General features: G+C 34.5%; 1 protein-coding gene across 2 annotated transcripts in view; it reads right to left on the bottom strand.

Annotated features, from left to right (window-relative positions):
- Nucleotides 1-863: 863 nt before the first annotated feature.
- TRIM42 (tripartite motif containing 42) overlaps nucleotides 864-21939 on the bottom strand; it is a 55319-nt gene continuing 34243 nt past the window's right edge. The window contains exons 4-5 of one of the 2 annotated variants that reach the window (XM_031959830.1): nucleotides 21243-21467; nucleotides 864-1098 (exon numbers count right to left, since the gene is read on the bottom strand). In XM_031959830.1, the coding sequence (XP_031815690.1) occupies nucleotides 1012-1098; nucleotides 21243-21467 (312 nt within the window). In that variant the 3' untranslated portion in view covers nucleotides 864-1011. Of the gene's footprint in view, nucleotides 1099-21242; nucleotides 21468-21939 lie in introns of those variants that run through there. The other variant, XM_031959831.1, reaches the window with a different exon arrangement.

The following is a 21939-nucleotide window of genomic DNA, read 5'->3' as shown; positions in this document are numbered from 1 at the left end:
CACACCTGGTAAACCCTTTTGGCAGATGGGCTAAACCTAATTGGTGTTTATCTTGGGGTCTGAAATGCTAAGGTAAGGTAGAGGGATTCCTGCCCCAACCACGTGAAGACTGCTTCTGGGGGAATGGGCAGGTGAGTACAATTTATTCCAATGGTGATGAAGGCAGCTGAAATGGGTGCTGTGGGGTGCTTAGATCTTGGTTAGCCACTGAAGACACTAAGATCATCCACTACATCTTGAGCCATCTTGAGCCTGTTCTGTCACTGGACAATGAGGTGTCTGGCAGAAAGACTGAGTTTTATGACTTCGTACAACTCTGCCTCACTTAATTCTAATTTACTCACAAGTCAAAAGACTGGACACTTACACAATGGCCACCCCATGGACAGTAAGATTTGTCTTCGTTTTTGAATAAATACTTATTGATGGAATGAATTCTTCTATTTTCTGCCCTCTATTAAATCTTCAGTAGTACTGAGTATTTCCCAGCAATCTGTATTTGTTGTGAAAAACTACCAGTCTTGCATGGACCAAGGTTTGGAAAATGTGGCACTAACTCATTCTCTTCTATTTTCTTTAAATTGAGCTTGAAGCTCAAAATAATAAAACTTAGATTTATATGAAACCTTATAGATTATTTAGTCTAATCCTCTCAGCTTTAAAGATGTGCCAAAGAAGTGGTGTGTTTAAATATTACATAGCTAGTTGGTGGCAGGATTAAGTCAAGAAAAATCTTTTCTGATCACTTACTATAATATATCCTTAGCGTGAGTACAAATAAATAATACCATCAACTCCTACAGATTTTAGACATTTGTTAATCAATTGGTTTTTATCTTATATTCATGATAATTAACAAGTGATGGCTTTGTATATATACTTTTTAATTAGTGAATTAGAAGACTTGTATTAGAAGAGCTTAGAATCAGCCTTCAAGGAATTCCAACCTGAAAAAGGAATGCTGTAAGGAATATATATAATGTGCATCTTTTAAACTTTGCTGTTGGGAGCTCAAAAACGTTTTTGGAGGACACACTGAATATTCTTCAGCAGCCCCCATTTTGCTCTGGACTTCCCACGGCCATCTGGTGTTACTACCTGCAATCAAAAAACAGAGAAAACGATGATACAGGAAAGAAGAACCAAATGATAGAACTCTCAGATAAAAGGTTATATCTAAGGGAAACCAGAAGGGTCAAAGATTTAGAGAAAATAGCTAAAGGAATCAAACATTATCACCCACTCAGAACTTAGTTTTGGAGATTAGAAAGCTGAGGTCTAGGAAAATCAAGTGCTCAAGATCACAGGTAGTTAAGTGTGCAGACAGGAAGTAAACTCAAGTCTCCAGAGTCTAAACCCAGCACTATTTCAACCATCAACTTGCAATTACAAAACATAAATAAAGTTTATGGAAAGTAAATATTTTATTGTGTTTTCCATTTTCAAGGTACTTCTCTTCAGATAGTTCTGAGTATTTATTTAACTAATTTTTTCAGTTAATGACCCAGTAAGAAAAAGTGATCATTGAATTTATAAACTATTTATTCAGTTTGTTCTTTTTTTGAGACTATTTGATTCTCTTTTTAAAAAATTACTTTAGTGAGGCGTAATGTATGCCTGAACTTAAATTCTAGTATAGAATAATAGAAATCTGAAATTTAATATAAATCTGATTTTCCTAATTCTTGTATTTCACTTTTGAGAATCAAACAGCCAATTATTCATGAGTGTTGACGCAGTGGTAGAAATATAGGGATAGGGATACGAACTGGACTTATAATTTCACTGATAAGGAACTTTTGTGAGGAAACTTGCTTTATCAATGTAAGGTGAGCATCTTCTCTGCAACCTTTAGTCATAGAGTTGTCTCTAGCAGTGAGGTCAAACTCGATAGAAATGGAGTAGAGGCACTAAATTGTATTGGTTCTGGTCTCATTTGGGAGTGTTGTAGTTGTCTGAATGTTTGATACCTTTGGTACAAATCATGGAGAGGTTAAGCAATTTGCCAAGGGTTAAAACAATCAGATATATATCAAAAGTGTGATGTGAGCTCAGGTTTTCCAGATTTTGAGGCTCTTTCTACGTCTACTGAGCCTTTCTTTCGGAGATATGATCCTACTTGACCTCACGTAGAAGGGATTGGTCAATACAGTAAATCCTCGATTAGTTTGATGAGTTCCCAGTCAACCTGATAAAATTACAAGACATGGATCTTTTTTTGGAGACATCAGAGAAGCATCTTCCTGTGGACTATAGGTAGGCTCACTGGTTCATTGTTAATAAGAGGCAGAGAACTTCTAAGGATTGCCTGACCAAGACATCAGAAGAAAAGGTCCTTTAAAAATCCAGCTAACAGATAATTTCCTCTCCTTTCCTCTCCATCCCAGTTCTCTCTTCTCTTCTATTTTTCCTCCCTGTTCCTCCCTCCCTCCCTCCTTCCTTCTCCCTTTCTTCCCCCTCTCTCACCATTTTCCTCTATCTTCCTCTTCCCTTCTTAACATAACAAAGCAGAGTAGATTTACATTTTAGGGGAAAAGGAATTTGTACCCATGCATATTATATTCCAACCAGGAGCAAATGAATTGTGGCAAAAACATATAGTAAAACTGATATATGCACTCATGTGATCTGATATGAGAAATCCTGAGAATGAAGCACATGACAGAGATAGACATGTACATGTTTATTAGAAAAAGGATTTTGAATTCTTTAAGCCAAATGATTCTAGAATCTACCCTTTTCAACCAGAGGAGAGAAATTTCCTGAACAGTGCTTTCTGGGTAATTCCAAATTTCTGAGTTTGAGAGTTCAGTATTTAGGCTTGTTAGAGAATAAAAGGTATTTCCTGATTTAGCATACTCCTTGGAAAAAGAAGAGGATTTCCTAACCAGTGAAAAGTAAAATTTTTGAGTTATTTAGATAGTATATGTCTTATGGGAAGGGGATTATTTGTTCAGCAGCCCTTAGAATGAAGGAGTTTAAATCATAGGTTTAAACCCAGAATAGGATGTGGTAGGCTCAATGGGAAGGAGACTATAATGTCAATGGGTTACTATGTGTTTGTGTATGTACATGTATACATATATATACATATATATATATATATATACACACATACATATATATCCTCTATCCCTTTCTAAGGGAGATGGTGAGCTTTGTAAGTGTGCTTCATATATTTTCTCTTTGTTTATGGACTTCCATATGTCCTTTGCACCATGTAAATTTTCTGTGGGATGAAATAATGCCTATTCCATACCTAATTTGTATTTGCTACCTTGATTGTTTCTAGGGACACTTTCACTCAAATTTGGGGAAACAGATATAACCTCTAGGGGTGTTAGGTGGAATTAAACTGGAGTTAAGATTGCTGATAGAGTTCTGGGCCTGGAGTCAGGAAGATTTATCTTCTTGAGTTCAAATCTGGCCTGAAATACTTATTAGCTATGTGAACCACAGCAAGTCATTTAACCTTGTTTGCTTTAGTTTCCTTATCTGTAAAATGAGTTGGAGAAGGAAATGGCAAACCACTCTAGTATCTGTGCCAAGAAAGCCCCAAATAGCATCAAGAAAAACTGGACATGGTGAACAACAATAATGATAAAAGATATAAACTAACCTAAGTACAAGTAGGAAATTTCCCTGTAGTAAATCCAGGTAGGGACAACAGGCAAAAATGAGAAAATGGCCCTTTGGGGTCAAATATCTAGGGCAAGACTCATTATTCATTAACCCAGTGCCTTTTGTGGTGTAGGGGGGCCAACAGTTTTTTGGTCTTAATAAAAATCTGATCTAGAGTCAGACATCCTGGAGAAGAAGGTCAAGTGGCTCTTAGGAAGCATTGCTAACAGTAAGGCTAGTAGAAGTGATAGAATTCCATCTGAGCTATTTAAAGGCTCCAAAGATGATGATGTTAAAGTGTTATACTCAAAATGCCAGAAAATTTAGAAAAATCAACTGGCCACTGGATTTGAAAAGATGGTTTTTTCCCCAATTTTAAAGAAAAACAACATCAAAGAATGTTTAAATTAATGAACAATTACAATTATTTCACATTCAGCAAGTTTATGCTTAAGATTATAGAAGTGAGACTTCAACAATGCATAAACCAAGAATTACTAGAGCAGGCTGGTTTTCAAAGAGGCAAATGAATTAGAGACCAAATTACCAACATTCCCACTGGATTATAGGGAAAAGAAGAAAGGTCCAGAAAAAAACAACAAGCCAAGAATTAACAAAAAAACATCTATTTTTGCTTCATTAACTACATTAAAGTCTTTGATTGCATAGATCACAATAAAATATGGCAAGTCCTCAAAGAGATAGGGGTGTCAGATTATCTTATTTGTCTTTTTGCAGAACCTGTGTGCAGGCCAGAGAGCAACAGTTAGAACTGAACCTGGAACAACTGATTGGTTTAAGAGTGGAAAAGGAATATGGCAAGGCTGTATGTTGTCACCTTATTTATTTAACTTATATGCAGAATACATTATATAAAATGCCAGGTTGGATGAATCAAAAGTTGGAATTAAGGTTGCTGAGAGAAATATTTTAACAATCTCAGACATGCAAGAGATATCATTCTCATGGCAGAAAATGAAGAGAAATTAAGAAGCCTCTTGATAAGGGTGAAAGAGGAGAGTGTAAAATCTGGATTGAAAATTAATATAAAAGAAACTAAGATCCTGGCAACTGGTACCATCACTTTTTGATAAATAGAGAGAGAAGAAATGGAAGAGATATCAGATTTATATTCTTGGACTCAGAGATCACTGCAGACTGTGACTGAAGCCATGAAATTAAAAGATGTTTGTTGCAAGGAAAGCTATGGAAAATTTGGATAGCATACTAAAAAGCAGAGACATTACCTTGCTGACAAAAAGCTGTTTAGTCAAAGTTATGGTTTTTCTAGTAGCAATGTATGACTGTGAGAGTTGGAATATAAGAAAAGCTGAGAAATGCAAAATTGATACTTTCAAATCGTTGGTGGTGGTGGAGAAGACTTGAGAATCTCTTATACAGTAAGGAGGTTAGATCAATCAATACCTAAATTAATTAGTACAGATTATTCATTGGAAGGTTGAAAACTGAAGCTTAAGGTTAAACACATTGGCCATATAATGAGAAGATGATGCTCACTGGAAAAAGACCCTGATGTTGGGAAATATTGAAGGTAAAAGGAAAAGGGTATGTCAGAGGGTGAGTTGCATAGATAGTGTCATGGAAACAATGAACATAAACTTGGACAGAAGTACAAGAAGTTCTGGGAGATGGTGGAGGATAGAAGAGCCTAGTGTGCTATGGTCCATGGAGTGATGAAGTGATACATTAAGAATGAAGACTATTATCATACAGAGAGACATGGTAGACAAATGGAAATCCTTTCATAAGTGGAATGAAGCCTTACATAGAATCTTGCTGCATGTTGTTCAGTTAGTTCACTTGAGTGTCACAATAATATGATGAGACATATGATAAAAATGAGTTTGGGTCTGAGTGAACAGAAAATGAGCTTGGGGTGAGTTTCATTTAATGATCTATGAATATAACTAGAGTCAGGGAGCTGAGGAAGTTGTGCTCAGGGAATAGGAAGCCAGCTAAGGCACATATCTCTTCCATTCTGAGGTATCTACATGTGACCCAAGGTGGAAAAAGATGAAAATCTAGCCTCAACATTTACACAGAAGAGCTTACATTTTATTTTGTCTTCAAGTGTTGGGTTGTCTGAAGGATGTGGCAACATTTGGGCCATTATGGTTTTGTCCAGAGGATCATATTAAAATCATGATTTTGTTTCTTCCTGAGAAAAATTAACCACGAATTATAGTCCCCATATTTAAGAAAGTCTAGTAAGGAATAATATCTACATAGACACAGCATGCTCTACTTAAATACTTACTTATACATCTAATATCTATTTTCTGTAAGGTCATCAGATGAGGCAACTGAGGCAAAGAGAGAATAAATGACTTTCCATCAACAATTAACCTGTGATTGGACTGGGACTAGAATTCATGTTTTCCTATTTCTAGTCAGTGCCTTTTCTACCACATAATGCATTGTTTAACTTAGCAACTAAATAGATCGAGTGGATGATGAAATGTGTGTGTGTGTGTGTGTAAGAAAAATCTTAGCCAAACAAAAACATCCATCCACTGCCTTTAAATAGCAAAATCCCCTGCTAAAACAGTATTTCATGTATGAGTCCATAACTTTTTAGGAACATATCTACTGCTTAAAGTAATACTCTGGAAACCTGAATGGAAGGAGTATGTCAGAGCAGTAAGGACTGGATTCCTTAGCATCTTTAGGATGGGAGGCATACTGATTTTCATTAAATTTTTGCCATTACTTATCAAATCTGTTCAACTCATGCTTCCAGGTCTGTGATACACTGTGCTCATTTGCCTGAATGTTGAAATATATGTTGCCTTAGCCTGTGTACCTCCTAGCAGAGAAATAAATAGCCAGGTGCAACTCAGGACAATTCAATGTTGTTGTTATGGTTGGGTTTGCACTAAAATGGGATAGGGAGATTGAAGGATAAAATTAAGCCACTACTGGGGAAACCCCAAGGGAAGAGTGATGGGAAAGTAGTATGAGGTAGGGTAAATTGTGGAGAAGTTCACATGGAATACATCTGAACTAGTTAATCTTTCTAAGCAGGTCAAATGCTCAATTGTTTGCTTACTGCAAAAAGAATGAAAATTATATCTACGTCCATCCACTAAATTTAGACATCTTAGGACATAACCCTATTGATTCCTAATTGTTTCTCTGACTAAAGTAAAGGAACTTTTGTTCCAAAGAGAATTCCTTAAAAACAACCAAGAGATGTGAGATTGCATGACTTTTTAAATTGCTATTATTAACATTCTCATTTCTTTTACATAAATCAAAAGTGATAGAAATGTAGCAAATTTTGATAAGAAACAATTCTGCACTCTCATTGCAGCATTTTATAAAACCTTTCAGAAATATTTTTACAGTATTGATACCAAGGTAAAGTATCCTGACTGTAAGGGAAAGAAGGGAAGTTGTTATTTGTAAGAAGCTTTATTAATGTCATTCAAACATCCCATCTTATTTTCATTTGCTATTGAATTCTTTACTTAAGCAAATCGTGATAAATACTCAGGAAATTCTTGTTTCCCTAGAATGCTAATAAAATCACAAAGATTGCAAGAGGAATTAGTTCTGAAAGAAAAATCTATATTGTATTTTGTTATGTCAGATAAAAATGAAGCTACAGGAAAACCTCATTAATTTGGACTCAACTCATTGATAATTTGTGATAATGGGAAACAGGACTGTGTGGGCTGGATTGAGTTTACTTCCTTCACAGAGAATACAGCAATTGCAGGAGAAATGTTTTTTATTGATTAATTATATGTCTTAAATATTTAAGAGAACAAGCTGTTTACAAGTACCCTCTGGTCTTTAGGAGAACTCATTTTTTCTTTCCTCTATGTTGTTGCACAATAGAAAAAAAAACAACAACAAACATAAGACTTACAAGATTTGTGTTTTATTCCTATCTTTCCTTATGTGGCCTTAGATGATTTTTTAATCCTTTAATTTGATGGATTCTTTAAGTCTCCTGAAAGACCTGTTCCTTTGTCTCTTTATGCTATGGGGTTGATTGTTCTTGAAGGCTATACCTGTAAAGCCCATGCTCTGATAGGTTCTACCATACAGGAGGGTTTTCAGTATGGTTCTAGAAAGTCACTGAATGCTTTCCAAGAATCAGTCTAGCTAAGTATAACAAAGTTCACTATCAATAGTCACTTGCTGATAAAAGGCAACCTTTGAAAGACAAATAAATATAAAATGATTTGCAATTGTGTGATCCTTTCTTGCTTCTACAGAAATGGTAGTGGAGTGGTAGGTCATAAGAACTACAATATTTAGATCATGTATGGATTTTAACTTACTTGTAGGTAGTCTAAAAGTAAGATTTGAAATTCCTTTTGTACACCAAATTGACATAATATTAGAGGAACTTGATAATGTCAATCTTGACTTTCTTAACAATAAACAAAATTAGAAGAAAGAAGTAAGTTTTGCCTAAATGAAAAGATGTCTCACAGGTTCTCTTATGTAGGTAAAGTTTTATTATGTATGAAAAAGCAAAAAGAAACATCTCTTCATAGAACAGTTGGTGATCTTGTATTGCAATGCTTGTATTATATTCACAAAAATTTGCAAAAAGATAACTGTGAAAATAATTATAGTTTGGCAGAGGATGAAGACATAGAGAAATTCTATGGAGAACTCCACAAAACCCTCCAAATGAAATTAATATATACTTGGAGGCAAGCAGATAGGTGGAACAGTGGATAGAGTGGCTGGCCAGTAGACAGGAAGACTCATCTTCCTGAATTGTAATACATCCTCAAGACACTGACTAGCTGTGTGACTTCAGAATCTTGTCAAGAGAGTCCTACATTATCACAAAGGATTAGACACAACTGAAAATGACTCAAAAATAACAAAATACTTTGATGCTTAGTAACATCAACATGAAATTTGAAATAGATGAGGATGGCAAGAAATATTTTGGAAAAGACAGATCAGGAATAAGTAATGAGAAAGGCTAAAGACTTGTAGACTACATCAAAGCTTTATCATGTCAGAAAAACTGTTTTGGGAAATAAATCAGAAGTCATGATGATCACCAAGTAACATCTCAAAAAATGAACAGGATATTATTTAAACCAACACTAAATAACAAGTTACTCATGGGGAAGTTATTCATGAATTTTATCTTTGTGTAGTCAGACCAAAAACTTGTGAGAAAATTAGAAAAAAATGAGGTATACAATTAGAATAACTCAATCTTATTGATGATGAAAAATGGAATACTTATAGAAGAAACTATATAGACAAACTGTAATAATTTATACTGGATTTAATCAATATATATTAATCATATATATTAATTATAACAAGGAAAAAAGCCTAAAATGCATTTATTCAGTAAATATTTAACTTACTTGTCAGATTATATGACAGCAAAAGGACATCTGCTTTGAATATAAACTTGTTTATAAAGTCATATAGAGAAGATATACTCCTAAGAGGTCAATGGCTAAAAAGATAGGCTTCATATACACCAAAATATTTATAGTCACAATTTTCATATTAGCAAAGAACAGGAAACAAAGCAGCTGCCCATTGAATGGGGAATGGCTAACAAATAACAAAACATGAATGTAATATGTTATTACTGTGTTATAAAAATGCTGACTATGAATATAAAAAAGCATGTTAAGAAGAGGTAAAGTGAAATAAGCAGAACTAGGAAAACAATATAAACATTGGCCACAACAATATAATGGGAAAGAAAAATTACAATGAAAATCAATTGAAACTGTGAACTTATAATTATGAAGGCTGGTTCTAAAAAAGGTCTATGAGAAGATAAAACTGTGTAAGTTATCAGACTTTTCGGATGTGTTGGTTAAGTTTTGCTGAAAATTTTTTTTCTGTAAAAGTCTTAGATCTCTCCAAGATGGGGAAAGAGAAAAATTGGAAAATCTGAAGTTGAAACAAAATTTATAAATTTTTATTTAAAATCTTATGGATATAAATGAAGAAAGATTATGAAGAATATTACACTTCATAAAATATTGGAAAGAAGAGGAAAACAGTTTAAGAAAAGCTGGGCTGAAATATCCAACTAAGCAAAGTTATACTGAGAGTACTTAAGAATAAAAATTGAAGGATAATGCACAGAAAAGATGGAGAAGATCTGAAAATATTTTATAACCAACTTTTTTCACTATTGAAAACAGCAGAACCTTCACACATGGATTCTAATATCACAATCTCAGATATGCTTTGAGAAGATGTAGAAATGGAATTAAATAGTACAAATATAGGAAAAACAGCTGGACTAGCTCATGTAGATAGAAGAGATCCAAATTGGAGGCAATGCAGTGTAAGGACATTAATGATTCTGAGGCAGGGAATGATACCAAAGATGTGGAAAAAAATCAGGTGCCTTTTAATCAAGAAAAAAGGTGGTCAAGAGAATACTAACAGCAACATACTACAATACTTTCCCCATATCTATACATTTTTTATTAAATGAGAATCTTCTAAATATGTTTTGAGACAAATCTTTATGAGGGGATTAGCAAAGAATGGCATGCTTTGGAAGATATATTCCACAGTATGCCATGGATTTTCTTTGACATGATTGAAAGATATAAGAAATATCAGATTCCATTATACTTACTTTTTATTGATAATTTTTTTAGAAAAGCATTTAATTTTTATGCAAATTTTATTTTATTTTTAATTTTTTTCAATTAATCATCTTTCCCCCCTCTTTCTCCTACAAGCTTCATCAGAAAAAAAAATCCTTGTAACAAATACAAAAAGTCTACACAGTGGTCATGTCCAAAAAATATATGCCTCATTAGGCATCCTGGTTCTCTTTCTGGTGGGAGGATCATCCCTTTCCCTCTAGAATTATAACTGGCCATTGTGCTGATCAGAGTTCTTAACTTTTCAAACTACTTTTCTTTACAATGCTGTTTTTATTGTATCATTTGTTCTCCTGGTCCTATTTATTTTGTTAATAGCTCATAGAAGTGTTCCTTGATTTCTTTGAAAATATCCTTTTTATCATTTCTTTTGGAATAAGGGAATGATTGATTTCAACCTGAGGTAAACGGTCAATAGCTTCAGCATTGATTGATGATGGTTTATTGAGAACACTATGGAAATGTTCAGCCCATCTCTCTAGGATCGTGTCCTTATCATTAGTCAGTGTGATTCCATCAGTGCTAAGTAGTTGAGATGAGTCTTTGGCCTATAAATAGCCTTCAGTGAATCATAAAAGTGCTTTGGATTGTTGCTATCAACATAAAACTGAATTCATCTGCCTTCTTACTAAGCCAAAAGTCACGCATCTCTCTCAGTTTCTATTGTACTTTAATTTTTATGAAATTGAATGCTACTTTCTTAGAGATGGATGCACTATCCTGCTGTTACACCCTGTGAACTTCTCGTTTTTCATTTAGCAGCTTCTGAATTTCCCCTTCATTTTTGTCAAACTAGTTTTGATTTATATTTCAGAGTCTGATTCTTTTTGTACAGCAAAATAACGTTTTGGTCATGTATACTTATTGTGTATCTAATTTATATTTTAATATATTTAACATCTAGTGGTCATCCTGCCATCTAGGGGAGGGGGTGAGGGGGTAAGGGGTGAAAAATTGGAACAAGAGGTTTGGCAATTGTTAATGCTGTAAAGTTACCCATGTATATATCCTGTAAATAAAAGGCTATTAAATTAAAAAAAAACTAGTTTTGATTTTGCTTGTGTTCTGACCCACATAAGCAAATGCAGTGCTGTATACCAAATCTCTAAAGCTGGTCACTCCTTTTCTGCTCCATTGTTGCCAACTGTATATTTCCTCAACTTATCCTCAAAGTTGGCAACAAACTGTTCTCCTTTCCTCTCTATTTTGTTGACATTAATTCTTCTGGTAATCTTTTTTCACTTTGTGGCCTCCACTTTTGTTAGATGAGAATATTCAATCTGGAGAGAATGTCTAAGATCAGTCTAGCAACTCTGTACCACACGTTGCCTTCATCACTTTCATATCCTGTCTCCTCACAATCACATAGTCTATTACATGCCAATGTTTGCTGAGAGAGTATACCCATGAAGTTTTATCATGTTTAGGTAAATGGAATTCGTGCTATTTCTAACTTCAATCTTTCTAAGGACTCCCTGCCATATCTGATGGTCTGACCCTATTCTAGCATTAAAGTCACTCATAATTATTAACTTGTCCCTTTTGACATACTGATGATAAGGGTCTTTAGATCTTTATAATTTTTTTTTATCTCATCAGAGTTTGTCATGGTGGAAATATAGGCACTGATATGGCATTTTCCTGCAAGTGGCAGTCATATTGTCATGAGCCTATTGTTCTCTTCTTTTGGAAGGCATACATGCTTGTTTACTAGATTAGATCCAATTGAAGAAGGTTTGAATGCCATTAGATGACTTTTGTGTGGCAAAGCACCTGGTATTGATTCTATTCCAACTGAAGTTTACAAGGTGAGGGGTCCATTGCTCATATAAAATAAAAGTTGATTTAAATTTTCCAGATTATATGGCAAGAAGTGTTCAAAGACCCCAGGAGTTCAAAGATGCCTCCATTGTCCATTTCTATAAAGGTAAAGGGAATTGATTGTCCTGTGACAATCACATGGAGTCTCTCTCTCTTATTCATTATTAGCAAGATTCTTGCCAGAGTCTTCTTAATAAGCTGACCCTGCACTTGGAAGAAGGTCATCTACCTGAGAGTCAGTGTGGCTTCAGAAGGGACCGAAGAGCAGTTGATATGATGTTTGCTGCCTGACAATTCCAGGAACAACGCCAGGAGCAGAAGAGAGGTCTGTATACAACATTCGTAGAGCTGACCAAGCCTTTGGTACCATCAGTGGTTAGGGTTTGTGGGAAAATATGTCAAAAATTGGTTGCCTAGAGAAGTTAATCAGCATAGTACATCAGTTCCATGATGGCATGTTTGCTTGGGCTCTGGATAATGGTCACTAATGGAGTGAAACAGCTGTGCTTGTCCCATGCTTTTTAGCACGATCTTTCTAGCCATGTTGTCAAATGCCTTCAAGGAGGACAAACATAATAAAGAAATCAGTGATCGCACTGATGGTAAATTCTTGAAAAGGCTCCAAGCCAAACCCAAAGTGGAGGGAGTATTGGTACACGGCTTTTTGTTTGCAGATGACTGTGCATGAAATGTAGCTTCCAAAGCTGAGATGCAACAAAGTATGGGTCAGTTCTCTGCTGCTGGTTCTAATTTTGGCCTGACAATTAACATCAAGAAAACAGAGATGATGATCCATCAGGCAGTACCACACCATCCATAGGCAGAATCGGTTACAGCAAGTGGAGTTTTGTCCCTTATCCTTGTAACATGCTTTTTAGGGATGTCCACATTGTTAATGAGACTGACACATGTGTTGGTTCAGTGTTTGGTAGGCTCCAAAGAGAAGTGTGGGAGAGAAGTTTCAGGATGACTGCCAAACTGAAGGTCTGCAGAGCTCTGGGGCTGATCTCGTTGTCCTGTGAAAGCTGAACACCAGTACTGTGCCAAGAAACTGAATTGCTTCCATCTGAATTGTCTGAGGAAGACTCTGAAGATCACCTGGCAGGATGAGGTACTAGACACATTGTTGAACTAAACTGCCAGACATTCAAACTCTACATCAGGGAGTGCAACTCCAGGGGACTGGCCACATTGTTCAAATGCCATATGCTTGTTTGCCAAAAAAGACTAATATATGGAGAATTCATGTACAACAAGTGATCATGGTCAGAAAAAGCAATACAAGGACACTCTCAAGGTCTCTCTAACTTTACAATCAATTGTATGGCATGGGAGACACTGGGACAGGACCTCCCAGGATGGCAGGCAGTGCTGTGCTCTATGAGCAAATCAGAATTGAATTTGCTCAGAAGGAACATGAAATGGGAAAAGCTGGAGAAGCTACCCCAAATAATTCATTTTTGTCTCTGACCTGTGGCACAGCATTCTGAACTCCTTTTGGTCTGATCAACCACAGAAAAACATACTAACTTGATTCTAACATAGTGATGTCATTTTGGTCTTTTTTGAGAACAAAGGACAACAACCTGAGTCTTTCCCTTTTTTCACGTATGTCCCTATGTATAGGCTTCAAGGCTGACAATAATCAGAATATTCACATCCTTCCTAATATCATGGGCTCTCTATTTACAAAATTAGAGAATCCATACCAAATGTACATAGAGATTATTCCTTTGTGCCTGACCTGAGCAACATTCTCTTTTGATCAGACCTAAGACAAAGAATATCTATTGTCAGGATAATGTCATGCAAAGAGATGGACAGGCTATAGAGTTTATCAATGAATGGACAATACAAGTGAACAACAAATTGGTACCAGAATTAAACAGTTGAAAGAAAGTATATTAGATTTCCTTTAGGACAATGTAGAACAACTTTAATGACTTCAAAATTTTCCCATTAACAGAGACACATCTTTTTCTTAAAACTAATATTTAAGAGAACTGATTCAAATTTTAAAAAAATTTCAACATTCACCTTTGGTTTTTTAATATTATTATTATTATAGATTTTCATATACAAAATGTATGCATGGGTAATTTTTCAACATTGACCCTTGCAAAACCTTCTGTTCCAACTTTTTCACTCCCTCCCCCAATTCTCTCCCCTAGATGGCAGGTAGTCTAATACATGTTAAATATGTCAAAGTATATACATGTTAAATATATTAAAGTATATATTAAATACAATATATGTATACATATTTATACAGTTATCTTGCTACACAAGAAAAGTTGGATCTAGAAAGAAAAAAAAACTTGAGAAGAAAAACAAAAATTCAAGCAAACAACAACAGAAAGAGTAGAAATGTTATATTGTGGTCCACACTCATTTCACATAGTTCTCTCTTTGGATGTAGCTGACTCTCTTCTTTATTGAAAAGTAGAATTGGTTTGAATCATCTCATTGTTGAAGAGAGTCACATTCATCAGAGTTGATCATTGTATAATCATGTTGTTGCTGTGTATAATGATCTCCTGGTCCTGCTCATTTCACTCAGCATCAGTTCATGTAAGTCTCTCCAAGCCTCTCTGTATTCATCCTGCTGATCATTTCTTATAGAACAATAATATTCCATAACATTCATATACCACAATTTATTCAGCCATTCTCCAATTGATGGGTATCCATTCATTTTCCAGCATCTGGCTACTACAAAGAGGGCTGCCACGAACATTCTTGCACATACAGGTCCCTTTCCCTTCTTTAAGATCCCTTTGGGATATAATAAGCCCAGTAGTAACACTGCTGGGTCAAAGGGTATGCACAGTTTGATAGCTTTTTGAGCATAGTTCCAAATTGCTCTCCAGAATGATTGGATCCGTTCACAGTTTTACCAACAATGCATCAGTGTCCCAGTTTTCCCACATCCCCTCCAACATTTGTCATTATCTTTTCCTGTCATCCTAGCCAATCTGACAGGTGTGTAGTGGTATCTGACAGTTGTCTTAATTTGCATTTCTCTGATCAATGGTGATTTAGAGAACCTTTTCACATGACTAGAAATAGTTTAATTTCATCATCTGAAAATTGTTCATGTCCTTTGACCATTTATCAATTGGAGAATGGCTTGATTTCTTATAAATTAGAGTCAATTCTCTATATATTTTGGAAATGAGGCCTTTATCAGAACCTTTGAATATAAAAATGTTTTCTCAGTTTATTGTTTTCTTTCTAATCTTGTCTGCATTCATTTTGTTTATACAAAAACTTTTTAACTTAATATAATCAAAATTTTCTATTTTGTGATCAATAATGATCTCCAGTTTTTCTTTGGTCACAAATTCCTTCCTCCTCCACAGGTCTGAGAGATAAACTATCCTATGTTCTTCTAATTTGCTTATAAAATCACTCTTTACATGTAGATCATGAACCCATTTTGACCCTATTTTGGTATATGGTGTTAAATGTGGGTCAATGCCTTGTTTCTGCCATATTGAACTGATTCAAATTTATAAGTATACAAGTCATTCTTTAGTTGATAAATGGTCAAAGAATATGAACAAATAATTTTCAGATGAAAAATTTAAAACCATTTCTAGTCATATGAAAAAATGCTCTAAAATCACAATTGATTAGATAAACACAAATTAATATAACTCTGAGGTACCACTTCACACCTCTCAGATTGATTTAGACAGGAAAAGATAATGATGGATGTTGGAGGGGATGTGGAAAAACTGGGACATTGATGCATTGTTGGTGATGTTGTGAAATGATCCAACCATTCTGGAGAGCTATCTGGAATTATGTTCAAAGACTATAAAACTGTGCATACCCTTTGATCCAGCAGTGTTTCTATGGAGTTTATATCCCAAAGATTTCATAAAAGAGAGAAAAGGACCCACATGCAAAAAATGTTTGTGGCAGCCCTTTTTGTAGTGACAAGGAACTAGAAATTGAGTGGATATTCTTGAATTGGGAAATGTTTAAATGAGTTATGTTATATGAATATAATAGACTATTATTATTCTATAAGAAATTATGAACAGGCTGATTTCAGAAAAGCCTAATATTAACTGATGCTGAGTGAAATGACCAGAACCAATAGAATATCACATATAGCAACAGCAAGTTTATTTGATGATCAACTGTGGTGGATTTGGCTTTTCTCAGCAACGTTGTGATTTAAGCCAATTCCAACAGACTTGTAATGGAAAATGCCATCTACATTCAGAGATAATATTTTCACCTTTGTTTGTTTGTTTCCTTTCTTGTGGATTGTTCACACTTTGGTCTGACTTTTCTTGTACAAAATGACAAATATGGGAATGTATTTAAAAGTATTGCACATGCAAATTCTATACTGGATTGCTTGCTTTCTTGGGGAGGGGAAAGAAAGAAAGAAAGGAAGAAAAAATTTGGAAAACAAACTCTTACAAAAACAAATGTTGAAAACTATCTTTTCATGTAGTTGGAAAAATTTGGAAAAATAAAATACAATTGAGAAAAAACAAACTGATCTACTGTTTTATATCACTAAGAGTCCTAGAAATAGTGTCCTGATAAATATTTAACAACTGGGTTTTTGAAAATAGTGTAAACATGATAAATTTTAAAATCTAATCTGAATTTTTTTGTCATTGACATTTTTCTACCTTTTTTTGGTCTTTTTCCATTACATTTTTAAGAGCTAGATAATCAGCAAAATAATAAATCAATCCCTGAATTGTAGCATTTGCCAATTTCTACATTATAAATGTTCACACTGAATATTTAGTAATTAGCTATTCCAAACTAGTTTGAGCTGGAATACCCCATGAAAAATCATGATAGAAGAATTAAAAATGACTATCATTCAGAGAACAATTGAAAGGAACATGGTAGGTACAAAATACAAAATACAACAACTAAGGAACTTTAGAAGAAAGGATATCAAAGAAAAGTATAATCGAAAAAGAAGTTGGGTTGGTTTCATGGTTATAATTAAGGACTAGATTAATAGATTAAGTATTTATTAATCATCCTTGGCATGGGGAATAACTTGTGTAAAGGCATGGAAGGAGGAGATTAAATGTAGCAAGGATGCTGATTGGCTAAAATGTAAAGTTCTGAAGATTACTGGAGTCTGAGGGCTTGGGTTCAAATCCTGGTTCTGCCATTTATAACTTATATGACCTTGCTACCTTGGACAAGTCACTTGATTTCTCTAGTCCTCAGTTCCCTCATTTGTAATGTGAGGGGGTTGTACGTGATGAACTCTGAACAAATTCTCTACTAATATCCAGAATCTAAAGTTTATTACTTTTCAATCAAGAAATAGGTAGCACCATTACTCCTCTGGAACTGTGGTTAGTCATTGCACTAATTAGAGTTGTGAATTCCTTCCAAGTTGTTTATCTAGTTCGTTTTATGTCCTTATTGCTGTTAAACTATGAATAATGTGTAATCATCCTGGAAAGAGAGGCTACAATGGATTCTAAAGGACTTTAAGGGGTCAAAGAGTTTGTATTTTATTTTAGAGGTAACATGGAATAACTAAGTTATTCCACTAATATCCAATCAACATCAGGAAAGAGTGGAGAATGTCCCAACACACTGGAAAGCTTCTCCTTTCCTTCATCCCACCAAACTGCTAAAATGAGCTTAAACATTGAGATGAAAAAGAGTCACTGGGAAGATGCCAGCATGGATGAGTAGGAACCTTTTTTTTTCTGGAGAAAGTATCCACGTGTTGAGAATATAGATTCCTTTGGGTAAATTTCAGTTACTTCAGTGTAAAGCATGGCTTTAATTGCCCCACAGAATTGTCTTAAGCAACACAAAACAATATGGTCCATTTTTATATTTAAAAACAGCATGGCCGATAGAGAGAATTTTGGGGGGAAAGTAGATGGTATTTGCAACCTATTATTGAGTGAAAAGAGATTGATAAGAGAAAGACAGATCTAGAAAATAAACAATGGAATGAAAAGGTATTTAAGGATGGGATTTGAATGGCTGGAGCAAAGCTTAAATTGTAGGGATGAAGGGCTTTTCAGAAGAGATAGGGTATACCCAGCAAGAGGTAATAAAAACACATTTTCTAAGCATCTTATGAATCAAATTAAGGGAGCATTAAAATGAATATAGAAGGGGATGTGAAAACTTGCCAAGCCAGATATCAAAATTGTGTGAATGTAATGAATAAAATGATGACTATGAGTGTAAAGGACAGGTAATTAATTAAGACAGTATTCAGGAAAGTCAGAACCAAAAAAAAAAAAAACAAAAAACAAAAAACAAAAAAAACCAAACCTGTTGTATATGTAGCATGCATAAAGTATGAGTAATATGGTGAAATGAGAGCTCTTGACCAATTCAAATTTTAAAATACATACATACAAAATGGAAGCAAGGATAGATATCAGAGGACAAATAGAAAAGGATAGTTTTTTAATCGAATTTTAAAAGAATAGTGTTAGAAGCATGTAAAAGCAGAATGAATTGAGGCTAGTGATAAATACAATAAAAGAGGATTTTAAGATACAGCAATTTTAGAGACTAAAGTAAGCTCAAAGAAGGTAAAGGAATAATAGTTGTAGAGGGCAGAACTACTCAATCTTTCATTTGCTTTTGTTTTCTCTGCCAGGGAAAGTGATCTCTGGACAGGAAAAGATAAAACAAAAATGGTTAACAAGGAGTTAAAATAGAAGCTGTGAGACGATGGTTAGAGAACACAATATGTTTTTTAAGTCATCAGATCCAGCTGAATTACATCCCAAGGTAGTGGAATGAACCGGATGATTTTATTGTTGAGCTTTAGCCACTGATCTTTGAAAGACCAGGAAGGGTGAGAGGGAATGCAGGATTAGAAAAGGGCAAATATATATGTATATGTAAATTTTATGTGATTTAAGATTATTGGTGGTACTTTCTCTTTTTTCCTTTTAAAATATTTTTATTGCTATCTTTTGTTTTTACATGACATTAGTTTCAAATGTTTCCATCTCTCATCTTTTACTCAGTAAGCTATCCTTTCTGACAAAGATTTTTTTAAAAGGTAAAACTCTTGAGAAAAGAACAACTTCTGCGCACCTGTTTCTTCATCTGTTGTTGTTGCTCATCTTTCATTATTTAAGAAAACTAATGATATCACAAAGGTGATGTCTTCATTTGTGCAAGATTTAAATGAGATAGAGCTAAACAAAGTCATCACAACACCTACCTCTCAGGGTTTTTTTGAAGATTAAAATGAGATAATTTTCACAACTTGTTTTTTGGCATCATAGCACACAGAGTTCTGGAATGTATATTATATTTTATTATCACATAATAAATTATATTAATAAATATATGATCACAAATAATATATCAGTATGACATAATAATAGCATAATTATGATTCATAATTATTATGTATATATATGTATATATATATATAATAAAGAGGGCAGATATTGACCTGATTTTCAAAATGTAAAAAAGGGTAGAGTTTACCAACTCCAGTGTTGGTGAGTTTGACTTTGATTCCTGGAAAAATTCTGTAATGAGTGATAAGAAAGATTTTTTTATGAATATTTAGAAGGGAAAAGGAAGAACTAGCATGACTTCATCAAGAAAAACATTCAGGCCAGATGAACATTTTTTTTTTCTGACAATTACTACCATTATTGGAAGATCAGGCCAATGTTGTGAATATCATACACCTGGATTTTTAGCGAAATGTCTGTTAGGAGAGCCTTCTGGATAAGGTAGAGACATATGGTCTAAATTCTAGTGCTGTTAAATGGATTCAGAAGTGGTTGAGTGATTGAATCCCATGAGAAGTCATTAACAGGCTGTCAAATCTGAAGATCTTTAAGATCTTTAAGGAAGGATAGCAGGGATCTGCCCTTACTATTCTGCTATTTGATATTTTAATCAGTAATTTGGATAGATGTATAGGTGCACACCTATCACATTTTTAGATAATACATAGCTGGGGAGAATAGTCAATACTTTGAATGACAGAATTAAAATTATTTTTTGTTAAAAAAGTAAGTGGGTTGAATTAACAATCAAAAATGGGTTGAATCTAGTAAGATGAAATTCAGTAGAAATAAATGTAAAATTGTTCTCTTGGGCTTAAACATCAACTTCACAGGTCTTTGGCTGGATATGACATAGCATAATAAGATAATCAAAACAGTTAGCACTGTCTTAGGCTATTAGGAGAGGCAGAGAGTGCTCAGGATGAGGAAGGGGATAATCTTGTTCAACTCATCCTTGATCAGACTACATCTGGATAATTGCATTCAGTTCTGGGGTAGCATTTTAGGAGATACCCTTGAAGTCTGGGACTAACTTTTGCTTCTTTTTTTGTATCCCTAGGGCTTAGGATAATCTCTGGCACATAGTATGTGCTTAATGTTTATTTACTGATTTGTTAATTGACAACCTACGGGATATTCAGAAGTGGGTGATTAGAACAGATGTCCTGGAAAGAATCAGTTGAAGGGTTGAGGATCTTCAGCCTGGAGAAGAAAAAGTCTAATGAGAGGACATGAAAGTTGTCTTTAAATGTTTAAAGGGCTGTTTTGATGAAGAAGGAACATAGGTACACTTGGGTACTAGAAGACAGTACTGTGTAAAAGATGCAGAGGAATAAAATGTGAAGAAAGGACCGATTTCATAACAATTAGAAGTATCTGAAAATTAAGAGATGAATTGGACCAGAGAGTCTTCACTGTCCCCTTTCAATTGGAGAGATTCCGTAAATTTTGTAAATATTTGAAAAAGAGCTCAGGAGGAAGAGTCTGACTCTCTTGTCCTTTCAATCATATTATTTATTTTCATGTAAATTTCCCTAGATCCTGTTTTCTTCATGTATGAAATGCAGAGCTCAAACAAGAGTTTTTGAAGTTCTTTCTCACTCTAAACATTTTATATTTTATTACTATTCAGCATCTTTTTCCTAGGGTTGAAGGGAAAATCATAACTAAAATCACTTAGAAGTCTTTTAGACAGGAACAATCCAATCATTTTGGAATAATTATCTGGTCTCCTGTTCAGTTTGCTGAAAGTACAGACCTCTTCCTATCCTAGGACCAATGGAAGTAAGTCACATAAAACTTAGAAAAAGGAGCTGGATAAGGAAAACCAGCAGAGAGAGAGCGCTCACAGTACCTTACATATATCGCTCCATTCTCCTGGTCCATTTTCATTGACTGCACGGACTTTAAATAGATATTCTGTGCCAGGAGTTAGATTATGTAGTTCCAGATTCTGTTGCATTATATCTCGTATGTGTCCACAAAGTTCTGTCCGGATGCTATTGGGAGGACAAACAATAAGTTCATAGAATTCCATCTCAAAATAATCCACGTCTTCTGTGGGACATGTCCAGTAAATCTGTGAAGGAAAAAGAAATCTGCATGGCTCTAGTATGAAGGCCAGGGTTTATGCTTTCCTATCCCAAACCCTTCCCACAATTTATAGAGCTTATATTTATTGCTACTTTTGGTTTAGTTTGAATATCTATGGCACTGAGCTGTTGGCTACTCCTTCCAGAATAACAAAGACTGACATAATGAAGATTTAACACATGACCCTTGGATTGAACAATTAATATTTGTGAAACCATAGACTAGTAAGCTAACCTTTTGTTTTGAATTGCTTCATTTGTAAAATGGAGATAATAGCACTTTGCACTATTATCTGCATCATAAGGCTTCTGCGTTGAAAAATCATTTTGTAAACTTTGAAAAGGCTATGCAAATGTGTTAAATATACTAATAATATCACTTAACATGTCCCAAATAGGGCCAAAATAGTAGCATTTTTTAAAAAGTATTTTGAGAATGCATGAAATGCTACATTGATT

The sequence above is a fragment of the Sarcophilus harrisii genome, chromosome 3 (genome assembly GCF_902635505.1).
Source record: "Sarcophilus harrisii chromosome 3, mSarHar1.11, whole genome shotgun sequence".
Classification (NCBI taxonomy): Eukaryota; Metazoa; Chordata; class Mammalia; order Dasyuromorphia; family Dasyuridae; genus Sarcophilus; species Sarcophilus harrisii.
The sequence above is the reverse complement of the archived record's forward strand: the minus strand, read 5'-3'. Positions and strand labels throughout refer to the sequence as shown.